Consider the following 12,559-nt stretch of genomic DNA (forward strand, 5'->3'; position numbering starts at 1 on the left):
ATGCATAACAGTTAAGAGGAGATAAAGAGCAATAAAGAAAGAAGATATGTCGGCTTTGTGCTACTTTTTACTTCTTAATCATTTCAACTACAGCCAGAGTTTTTGAGGCAGATGAGAGCAGCTTTGTCAGCCGGTTTTAAAACAAAAGGAGTCTTAGTTGACAGCACAGTGGACTCTCATCATGTTTAATTCATAATGAAATAATTCATGGCCCAACCGATACAGCAGCAGCAGCCCACTCACAACGCAATACACTGAGTGCTTTTACTGCCGGAGGAGAAGGCCACTGGGCAGCTACACAGCCTTCTGTGTGTGTGCTTTTATCAACTTTACACTGCACACACTCGATCTAATGCACAGATATCTGCATTAACCACAGAGCTCAGTGGGGCACATCAGACAAACTGCACTCTGTCTGCACACTGCATATGCAATTACTGTAGAGCACTACACACACACACACACACACACACACACACACAACAATGTCGGTAATAAGGAACAGGTTTGTAATAGCAAAGTCCATGCGCAAGGCCAGATTGTATCTTAAAAGTTCTCAGGACCATAAAACACCCACATGCCCACACACACACACACACACACACACACACACACACACACACACACAGGCACTTGGAAAAATACAGCTCGCCCAGAGTTCACTAATCACTTAACATTATATAAACAGAGTGTTACTAATGTCTCTGCACACACACGGCACACCACATGATAATCGGTTTCTAGAATCTGATGATATGTGTGTGTGTGTGTGTGTGTGTGTGTGTGTGTGTGTGTGTTTGATCATGTGACCAGCAAAAACCTGCAGTAAATGACTGATGTGAGTTTTTCTTGCAGTTAGCGAGTGTTGCTTTCGGGACATTCTTTCACGCTTGAGACTTGAAAAGAAACTGGCTAACGACTAGTGTGCTTGTGTGTGTGTGTGTGTGGGGGGGGGGGGGCACTCGCCTTTTTTTGTGTAACAAAATGGGGACAAATGCACGTCCCCATAATGTAAATCATTACATTCTAGCGTGAAGACTTGGTTTGAGGTTAGGTTCGGGCTGTCCCTAAAAGTCATGAAAACAGGTGTGTGTGTGTGTGTGTGTGTTTGGATAATGTGTATGCAAGCGTGCGTCTTAATATCAGGAAATACAGGATGAACACTGTAACGGAACACAACATTATTTTGAACATCCACATTATTCTGTAAAGTATTGAATGACAGCTGAAACAATCATTCGTTGAGATCATTGAATATTATGCCTTTCATTTGCCCGACTGTTCTCCTTTGATACAGTCCATCCCTCGCTGCACTTAAACGGCCACAGCACAAGGTCAAAGGTCTCACACCATTTAACACAGCAAAGTCAGTACTAACCTGTGTTTACCCAGATCACAAGTGTTCCGCTCCAGTGGCATCCTGGTCCACAGCTGCAGGTGAAGGTCAGATGCTTCATTCAATTGCAGCTGAAGTCAGCGGGAAAGCTGCAAATGTATTACTGAGTGAAGACACGAGGAAGGGGACAGAAACAGGGGTGGGACAAGGAGGGACACACAGGTTCTCTTTTACATCCTTTTCTCTTTCTTCTGTCTTGTTGTTCATTAGCTTATTTTATATGATCTCATTTTTCCTGTATACTCTGTAACTATATCATTTCATTCAATGCAAAAACAACAAAAGCAACCTTTTGCCATCAGATGATCATTTGAAAGACAGAAACTACACAAACTATCAGAGAAACATGCTCGATTCCAAATCCGAAGGGTGTGTTTGCAGGGGGACCACAAGTACAAGGGTGACCACTGTTTAGTAAACACACACACACACACGCACACACACACACACACACACACACACACACACACACCTACCTTCATGAGGCCCGTATGGAAACTCTCAGTCAGCTCAAGGTTAGGTAATATCTATCCATGTTTATATTAGAGAAATCTGTGGATGGTCTTTCAACTGCAATCACAACCAGTTTCGACATGCGATACCCATGTAGTGAACGTTACCATGTTGTGATAACAACACCATTACTTGCTGCTATTTCTGTTCGGCCGACAATGGAGATGTTTCAAAGTTGCACACAAACTCTCATGGCAGACGATTACAATATGTTTGTGTAGTATTGTTAAACAGTGATACATCATTGTCAAATGAATTGTCACATGTTGATGTAAAGACCACATTTCCCCGTAAACACTGGCTCAAAGCAGATGCAGTTAGTTATCCCACAGCTTGGATTCCTCAGTACGTGTTTGCTCTGCTGAAGAGGAAGTCATTTAATTAATCCACTGTGTGTTTTATTTGCTCCCTCTGATATTGTGAGAAAGTCTGAAAGCCTTTTACTCTGGTTAAAGCTGGAGGAACACTGACCACTTCCTGTTTCGTTCCGTAAAACAACCCAGCAGTTTCCAAAACAACGTGACAGGTTCGCGCCGTGTGTAAACGGTAATGTAATGCTGTCTGACTTGCTATCTGCGGTTCACCTGCGGTGCAGATAGATCAGGTTATAAAAGGTTATCGTTCTTTAAACGCTTGCTTGAAAGAACTTGAAAGAGCTTGCAGATTGGACCGGAGAGTGTTTGCTGCAGTTTTAAGGTATGTTGGACCAAAGAGTGTGTCAAGAAGAGGATACCAATCCTCTCAGCCATGCTTTTATGCATTTATGATAATTACTTCCCGATGCTAACATATTACACATGGCAACACACTCTAGTTATCACGAAACATGAATTTGAGATTAAAAAGAAAATCCAAGATTCTGTCTTTTCCTAAATATTCTGAATGGGGTTATGTCAGGATAAGAAGTCTTCTATTCATGTGTAGATTGATAGAGTGAAATAGTTTCTACAGCTTGTAACACTTACATGAACTGAAGCATGGAGCTGTCTGTTCTCTGTCTGCATTCTGTGCATTGCTCCCACACACATGACCGCGGCTGTCTGCCTCACCACCACTTCTCTCCCTCCCTCGCTCTCTCCCTCCGAGTCTTCTTTTAATTCATGCGACCGCAGGAAAAACGTCCATTGTGATGCAAGTCGACTAATTGGTCACAACAACATGATGAATAAATGGAGGCGTCACGTACTCCACACAACAACAAAACATCCCATTTAAGCAGATGTTTTTATCTCGTTTTAGCTTTTCAAAATGTGCTCAATCACTTTTTTTACATGCAGGTTAATCCTTGTGGAGGTGTGTGTGACTGTGCAGAACTGAAAGGGGTCACTTCCTGTATTGATGTATAATTATGCGTGTGTGTGTTGCATGTCTTTCTTATAAACAACAGGCATCACCTTGGGCACTGACAGTTACAGTCAGAATGCCACATTGGCTCTTGTTCTGTGACCAGATGCAACTTATTCCAACTCAAATCTACTTCAGGAATTTGGAGTCCTTTAAACAGCTCAGTCAATATTGGTTATGATATTAATAACGATAATAAATCTGAAAACTAGTCTATTCATTTTACGGCTGAAAAAAATCGACTTGTCAGTGCTCTCTGGTGGAAAAACTATGTAATTAGTTTCTACATCACCTCAACATATTTTCTAAATTTCTAAATCAGATGATATATCGTCCCAGACAGTTTATCAGTCAGTCATCTTACATCACCTCAAGTCACATGTGAGCTCATCAATAAAGACCTTTGTGGACAACAGACCGTGGCATCAATCCTCAGCGACTGTTTCTTAATTACTCACCTTCTTGTGTAAGCAGGGTCATTCTTGTCCTCAGGCCACATTGAAGGGTAACTACCAAAATTCAGCCAAACAGGAACCTAAATGTTGGTGGTTTCCTGCAAGATTGGGAAGCTCAAAAAAAAAAATGAAGAGAAATCTACATGAATCAGAAAAGCATCACACTGTCATCAGTTGTAGTAAAAATAACAACGTACCAGCATGGGGTGCGTGATCGTTCTCTCACTCCGTCCGCGTCTTGGACTTGTTGAGATACGTTTATTTTACACAAGCTTGAAGACGACAGATATGTGTGGGAGGTCTGCGTTGAAAGGGTAATGTGAGACATTGTATGGTGTGAACAGTTTGTGTGTGAACTTTTGTCTCGTCATCCACATGAATCGTCAAGGACTCCAATAGAACAGAGAAGCATTTTATGAGCATTATTATTATTATTTCAGATAGCAGTCAGTCAATAAAAAACATGACCAGAACAACAACGGTCATAAACTGTGGAGTAATCTGACCTGTGGATCTTGTGTGAGTTCACCTGTAAACGCTGCACTTGGCCGTGGTTCAGCCTGAAAACAAAGCCCTACACTGCAACACAAATAGAATTAAAATAGAAAACATTGTTTGTCAACTTTATTACATGCTATGAAAGTCCAAAATATCTTTCAGTCATTTGTTTGTATCGCCAGGACGAGTAAATTCCTCAGGAGTAAGTAAAAATGTGTTTTTAAACATATACATTCAAATAACTTCACAAAATACCTTCCCCAGAGTTTGACAAGGCTCGGTGCAGATTAACATCCCAATCCCAAAGTGTGCAATGTTTTTGCAGTGTAGTGTTCGTATCCCAGCAGGAAAACTGAATGATGGAAATGTATTGTTTTAATGTACCGGTAAGTCTCCTTTTCCTTCCTTCCTCGGGCCTCTTTTTCTCTGGACTGATGTTATTTTCAATCGTCTCCATGGTGACTGATACTAAGCACAGATTCACACCTCACAACTGTTTCCTAATTCGCCCCGAGGCAAGAAGCTGTTTAATAAGGTCTGGAGAACAGGAAGGAGTAAATCCTGCAGGCTATAGTTACCAAAGACACGTGCTGCAGCCAAGTGGAACGGATCAGTAAGTGCAACAGAAAGATGAAACAAAGCTGTTTGCCTTGAATTGATAATAGAAATTAATGACATAGGTTGTAGTGCCAGTCATTTTGAACAACACTTAATATTCCCACTGAATGCAACGCTTTCTGATTATAAAGGTTGTCCATACGGTAAAGTCAATATCATTCCATTTTCACATTTGTTCACATTTCAACCATTTGGAAGGGCTTATAATGAAAACTACTAAAAATAAACTGTTGCTTTTAACTGAATGTGAGACCATTAAATGGTTCAAACTTACACCCTAAACCCTCTTACAGTGTTGACTGTTTGTCCTGATCTGTTCTGGTTCATTGTGATCAAAAATCATTTAAAAAGAGGTATTTGTTGTTAAAACATGAACAGCAGAGACACATGATTTACTATCATATTGATTCATAGTCCAGCCACTCCAATTCATTTAAAACAACTTTTATTTATTAAGTTTTTACAAATAAAGTAACAAATTTCATTGTATTGTAGCGCAAAGGTTTTTTTTAATATGAAGCTTGAACACTCTATACTTAGTGCAAAACATACCGTTAAAGGCTGTCGATGACTCTTTACATGTATTTTGTTGTTTTTTCTTTCATTCATTCATCGTTTTTTTTTTAAATCCCACCACTTTGTAAAATGTCAATTACGATACAGAAAAATGAAACCACTGAATTAAGAGTGGTGCCGCTACAGACATTAAAACTGCTGAGAAGTGAGAGAAAAAAACAAAAACAGAAGAGCATCAGAGAAACCAGAAACATATTTATCATGTTGAGAAAATAGTTTTCAGTAAGAGTCAGAGAAACCGTTGCTGTGCTTGAGACTCGACATTATTCCACAGGAGCAAGCTGAAACAGCAAGGAGATGCACTGAATCCATCGGTGTGTGTGTGTGTGTGTGTGTGTGTGTGTCTGGATCTGTTGATGCACTGAAAGGCTTTTTGTTGTTTTTTTACACGTGGGCACTTCTACAGTAAAAAAAGCAAGTGCTAAACACACAAATACTATGAAAACACAAACAGAGTCGAATGCGAGCAAGTTTGAAACAAGTATTGCTAAACTGTATGTGTGTCGCCAGAAACGGAATCCTACCTTCCCACTTTAAATTCAGGAAACCTCACAATAAGTGTGCCCACACTGGATAACTCTCAAGCCTTTCACAGTAAGAGTCCTTACACCACAACTCAACAAAGGAACCTTCACAATAATTGCACCCACTGATGTTTAAATCTAGAGCTTTAAAACCTCCAGCAGGGGACATAACTGTCAAACCAAACCGTAACCTCAGAGCTCAGACAGCGTACTGTCACTTTAAATAATATTGCATTGTAGCCACTGCACAGTAGGCATTTCTTTCATAGTAATCATGTAGTAGAGACACAGCAAAATAGGATCAAACTTATACTGTGGAAATCATTTGAGGCTCGAGCAACTGCAAAGTGGAGATACCTGGCAACTAAAAGAGCTCCAGTGAGTAAAAGCAGTAAAAAACACACTGAATTTACTTATTCTAAAGTCTTTACCTCCGATGTTTTCACTCCACTGGCAAAAAGAAGCGACATGGCACTGAGTGGGTGGCGTCGTTAAAGGTTTGACTTCTTTTGACAGATCCTGAACCAGAACTAAAGCAAAGTGGCTCAATGAGTATTCACAGCTTCAACCAAACTTGCCTAGTAGTAAAAATGTTGCATTATTATTCATGAGAAACTGAAAAATATCCCCAATAAATGAGCAAAAGCAAAGTGTGTTTTGTTTGTACAAAGTAACCTTTTCATGTTTTTAAGTGAATCCAGAACACTCATCTCCCAACAACAAGAAAACTAAATGTTTTAAGTGAATGTCAAAGTTTGTACCAGATGTGTTTCACCTGCACGGATAAATGAAAAGAGAAAGGAGGACAGGGCGTCAAAGGCCTTGAATCTAAAAACCGCCATCATCACTTCCATCGTTCCAACCGTCATCACCACCAGCACAATCATCATAACCACCGCCGTGCTCTCACCACCACCACCACCACCACCTCTACAGCTGTGATGCACAAATATGTCTAAAAGCTTCAATGTTTGGTTTCGACGTTTCAGTGAGTAAAACCTGTTATTCCCCCAACGGTGCCGCTTCAGAAACCTACGGTGAGAACCGCCGTGAATGAGACAATATTCAGACCTTTAATTCTCAGATGAGGAGGCATTCCCAACCAAATCTGTTGGAAAGACGGTATAGTTCTGCTGGCTTTGTAAATGTTTTTTTGGATTGTTGAAGACCAGATAGCCAACGTCTTTCCTAATTGGATAACAAAGGTTTACACTAAGTGTGAGTGATGGGTTCCTACATGAAAACACTAGTCCATGGCAGAGTTTGGACAGTTTTGGTTATTTTACTGGAGAGGTTTCCGTATTTCTTTGTTCTCTTCTCGGCTCAGCTGGGTCGCACCAATCGGGATTCTGCAACCTTTGACTCAGAATCCGATGGTGGCTACTCGCACCGTTTTACAAGCAAACTGGACTTTTGGCAAAAACTAAATCTACACTAGAGATGCATCAACTTTAGTTCACTGTATCAATGTGTCTTCTGCTGACTTTATGCTGCACCTGTGCCTCTAAAATACAGAGTGGTCCAAGCTTCAAATACAATCTTCAACAACTCCCTCCTTCAAACTGAAAACAAGACATTCCTGCCCACTTCTCCCCTCAATATCTACATTTAAAACCCTGAAAATAACATGTCACTGAACACCTCATGTTCCCTCCATCGTTCATCATGTTGGTGGCGTTACGGGCCTCACTCCACAGAAGCAACACGGACTTCAGATGGTGGCCCTTCTTCTATCTTAAGTGGACAATCTCACTGGTTTATTTTGAGTTGGGGTCAATTCATCTCTCTATCAATTCAAAGAGCTAAGTTGGGGAACAATTCTCGCGTTTTGGGGAGAACACACTCAATTCGCTGAAATCGAAGAGAATTAACCACAAACCAGCTGAAGAGCACACACACACAGTAGAAAGCCAACAGCAGCCATTGATACTGCATCCGCACCAATCTACACCAGGTCCAATCATCACCACTGTCTTCAAAGTGACACCCCCCCGAAAAAAAACAACTCTCCACACATGCTGTCGAGTGTGCTTACTTTAACCCCAAGTCCTCAACCCCAAAAGAAACAAGCAACAGGAAGGATGCAAGGCACTAGTAAGTTCCTCCAGTGTTCCCCGGAGGCTCTGGGGGGGGGGGAGCAAAGATAAAAGACACTTTCTTTTCTTCAAGTACATAAAAATGGACACAATTGGTTTATACATTCACATTCATCTAACAAAAACAGGCAAGAGGAGGGCGATTTAAAGTGTCTGATATATAAGTACTGTATTAAGAAAAAACAATAGCTAGCATTACTTTATTATCTCAATATCAACTATCCTGCCGGTCACTTGTAATCAGGCTTGGAGGTCAGTTTCGACTTTCAATTCAATCAGTCATGAAAAAGGAGTAGGAGGATTAGTTGTTGGCAAGGCGTTTGTTTCAGAGCGAGTCCTCCGTCACAGAGTGAGGACGATGACTGAACAGAGGCGTTCTCAAGCGTCACATCTCTGACAATCCATTCGCTGAAAGCAGTGAATTGAAAGTGAAAGGACCCCGCAGCGTTTCTCTGTAAGCTTTTTTAAATGGTTTTTATTTGATATTTCACCCTAAAACTTATGTTGCCCAACAACATTTGCTAATCATAAACAATAATCACAGTGTTTCCACATCGTACACCGACGTGCGCGTATAACAGGTCCATCAACAGAACACGCTTTTGTTTCTTTTTAAATAGAATAATTATCATTAACAACAATGTACATTGCAATCATTTCAACACAAACGTTGAAACCACCCTAATGACGACACAAAGAACTGAGGCGTTAGTCTGTGAGTGTGTCTGTGAAACGGCTGCTACGCCTCCAACAATGTGTGTGTATTTACACAAGTCTGGCTGTGGATGCAGGGGTGTGTATTTATGTGAATGTCGTGTGTTGTGTGTGTGTGTGTGTCAAGATTGCTAGCTGGGGGCAGCAAGCAGAACAAACCCAACGAAACAAAACCAAAATAAAACAACGAAATGGAATCATCATGGCTGACACTCTAAAAAATAAACAGAGACACAAACTGTACAGGGACTCTGGTATTATTCTGTTGACAAGGCCACTTTTTCACGCTGAGTTCTCTCATGTTTGGGCTTTTTTTTTTTTTTTTTTCTCTAAAAGGTTTCTGCTGTTATTGCTTCAAATGGCAACAGAGAGGCGGAGAGAGAGGGATGGAGGGAGCGGTGGAGTCGTGACGGTGGAGAGGCATCCGTTCGGTACTTCAGTCGCGGCGCACACACACACAGCCAGTGTGCCGCTAAAGCAAGCAGTGGAATGGGAAACAGATGAGGTGTTTGACTGTTATTTAATGCAAACATTCTCTCGCTGCTCTCCTTCTTCCTCCACCGTTTGTTTTTTTTCCTCCATCTCTCGCCGTCTGAACGGCTTGTCAGAACAAGGGAGGAACAAGACACAGAAGGTAACAGAGGAGTAGCTGTCACGACTGCTCCTCAAGCCGACGAGTCAAAACACCGCCGAGTGCCGGACTGCATCGACTCTGAACCAGGCTCAGTTTGAGGCGTTTTGATTTCTCAATGACCGTTTGATTTGTTCTCGATTTTATTTTGTGCTTTGAATTGAGAAAACATTTCCAAATTCTGAATACTGAAGAAAAAACACTTCCGAAACACCCTGAACATCTCTCAATGAGGCTCTTATCTGAAATTAAAGCTTTCACCCGCCGCTATGTGCCTCCTTCCTTTAAAGCATACATTTAAGGGATGCAAACAGCCGGATGAAACCCGGCCAGTGCTCCACTTCAGAGTGATCTCTCAGAGGCGACTCTCAGAGTCGCCTCTTGTGCATCGTTTGAAGTCGACACTGAACACTTAACACGCCGGCCAGCCATGCTCCCCTCTGCATCCACCAGTTATCTCTTTTCTGTATTCAATTTGGAAAAACTGCATGTTTGCATGTTACTGTTGTCTTTAGTGTGACCGAGGCATGAGTGCGCATACACAACACATCACACACCAACAGTAATTAACGCCAAACCGGCACCCTGTCAAAATCTCTTTGGCCTTTTAACATTGCACTCGTGAGTCTTCTCCGTTACCCTCGAGCATTTGGCTTTCTGCCACAAACCCGCAGTCAAACAGAGTGACTGCATTTGTGTCTGTGACAGCTTCTCACACACAGACATGGATGGATGCAGAGGTGAGACGCATCACACAGACTTTGGCGAGTTGGCCTCAACGCACTCATGATTTCTTTGCTCCTCTTCATTTCCTCTTTTTTATTCTTGGAACGGCTCAGCTTCTGTCACTTCAAACTCCTCGCTCTCCACGCTGCTCCAGTTCTTCCATCCTCCCCAGCCGATCAAGCCCGTAACACTCTGTTCCACACCAGTCCGGTCCAGTCGGGCCGTGATTAAAACCAGCCCTCTCCCCCAGTCCTACGTGGTCCTCACGTTGGGTCCTCCTGGGTTGCTGACTGACTTGTGGAGAGAGTTGGTCAGATGGAAAGCCTGGTGGGGCCCCTGCCCGGGAATCTGGCCCTGTCCACCAACCGTGGTGGGGTAGGGGCCCAGCGGCTGGGAGGTGCTGACCAGTAGAGGCCCAGGCTGTGCTGGGGCCTGGTTTGGGTTTGACAGGCCGTGAGCCGGACCGGACCATTGAGCGCTGTAGGCGGCAGTGGGGGTGTAGTGGGTGAACTGGGGAGCTTGAGTTTGAGGTGGGGCGGAGGAGGCAGGGGGGTGGCACAGGGAGCCCTTGCGGGGGGCCGGAGAGGTAGCAGTGGTGGAGTTTGTAGAGAGCTGGGCTGAACCTCCAACGCTGCTGGGACACAGCTGGCTGGGAGCAGAGAACTTCCTGCCCAGACTGGCTGACTGGATGACCTGGAGAGACGGACATTTTACATTTTAGACTTGTTCGGTCAAGCACATGTTTATTTTTCAAAGACCTTTCCAATAATCTTATTCTCATTTGGTAGACATCTGTGTTTCCCTCAAGGAATAATTATCAGACTAAGACACAAATTCAAGATTATTTTAAAAATGTAAATTTGGAAAATGTGCATCTCAGGGAAACAATCAACGAGCCCTTCTAGCAGGTTAATGTCATGATGTCATGAAGATGTGGAATCTTAAACTAACCTCGTAGCTATGTCCCTGTACTGGGGCCTGCTGCAGCTGTTTGGCACTCCTCTTCCCCTGAAAAAAAGTTTGTTCAGTTTCCTCATCTGTGCATTACTTTATCAAACACACACACACATATATACATACATACATATATATATATACATACATATATACATATATATATATATACACATACATACATATATATATATAAAGACAGCGAGAGAGTTTAAGGCCCTCGCGTTTCATGTTTCACATTTCTTAAAAAGCAGCCTGGAACAATGTACATCAGGCAACTTTATCTACTACTGGATGCTCCCAGAGCTTAGAAATCACTAGAATTTGTGAGCCATTGCTGAAGAAACATTTTGTGTGTCAAATAAATTGAAGCATAAAACGGCAGTAAACCTGTGAGAGGTTCATGGCATCTCTGGCCCAGTTGTCCACCAGTTTATGGAGGTCATCGGTGAAGGTTCCTTTCCTCTGGTTGGGGGCTGGCATGTTTGGGGGCAGACACTGAGAACCCCCCTGGCTGTGACCCAAAGCGCCTGAACCGCTCACTGCATTGGTGCTGTTAGTCCCTGTGGAGGGAGGAGGAGAAGAGCAAAGGACGTGAGATATTGTTCAAACTAGAAGATGACAATTGAGGTTATCTGGATGAATGAGAATGCACGTCCCGTCTTGACCATGAAAAGGGCGTTGCATGGTCGGGACAGAGTTTTTAGGGTCGGTCAGCATGTCGACATGTTCGTTATATTGTTTAGTTGTAATGGTAGAAATAATGATACTAGAGCAGCATATTAAAACACACCTTGGACACTTTTATGTGGCCAAAACTAAGCCCGTTTCAGAATATGAAACACGGCGTTCTCTCAAGAGTCCCATTGCTTCGGGTTCGTGATACACTGGGCAACCTTTAAAGCTGACATGCCCAGCAGCAGCAGCATTCTCCCTCAAGACGCTCCAACACGAAAGAATCAAGTTTCCCCGTGTATCACTGATCTCGTGTCTGTTGTTTGACCATAAGATGGCAGTCAAGCATCAAACATTAGGATGAATAGGATTTGCTATTGTGACTTTACTCATGAATAATGAATACCACATAATAATTCCCCCCTGTATGTAGTTTCCTTATCATCATTCCTTTGCTATAGCTTTAATCCAGGCTGTAATCACACTACACAGATCTGTTTGTGTCAGATATTACACGAGAAAGGAGATAATATGCAGGGATTACAGTTGGTCTGACAGAAAACTGGCATGTCATGCTAAATAAAATGGAGGAACATAAAGAATGAGGAGACGCTGAGTCATGACTGACTGCAGCAGAATGGAATTCTGGGCAATGTAGTCAAGACCACAATTTATGACGAGGGAGGAGAGGAAAAGGGAGCGGACAGAGTAGCGGACAGCTGTTCAGATGTGCTAGTGTGTGTTTGAACGTGTGTGTGTGTGTGTGTGTGTGTGTGTGGGTGTGGGCTTGCAGGTGCATGCACTGTCAGCTTGAATCTGTGATGGCTGGTCAATTCAGT

The 12,559-nt window shown here is 42.6% G+C and overlaps 1 protein-coding gene across 2 annotated transcripts in view; it reads right to left on the reverse strand.

The window, feature by feature from the left end:
* Positions 1-5,252: 5,252 nt before the first annotated feature.
* The window catches only part of wnk1b (WNK lysine deficient protein kinase 1b), a 72,866-nt gene continuing 65,559 nt past the window's right edge, over positions 5,253-12,559 (reverse strand). For both annotated transcript variants that reach the window (XM_079294490.1, XM_079294489.1), the window contains 3 exons: positions 11,436-11,608; positions 11,043-11,099; positions 5,253-10,784 (listed from right to left, as the gene is read on the reverse strand). In XM_079294490.1, the coding sequence (XP_079150616.1) occupies positions 10,344-10,784; positions 11,043-11,099; positions 11,436-11,608 (671 nt within the window). In that variant the 3' untranslated portion in view covers positions 5,253-10,343. The remainder of the gene's footprint in view (positions 10,785-11,042; positions 11,100-11,435; positions 11,609-12,559) is intronic.

This window comes from Melanostigma gelatinosum (genome assembly GCF_949748355.1).
Source record: "Melanostigma gelatinosum genome assembly, chromosome: 22".
NCBI lineage: Eukaryota > Metazoa > Chordata > Actinopteri > Perciformes > Zoarcidae > Melanostigma > Melanostigma gelatinosum.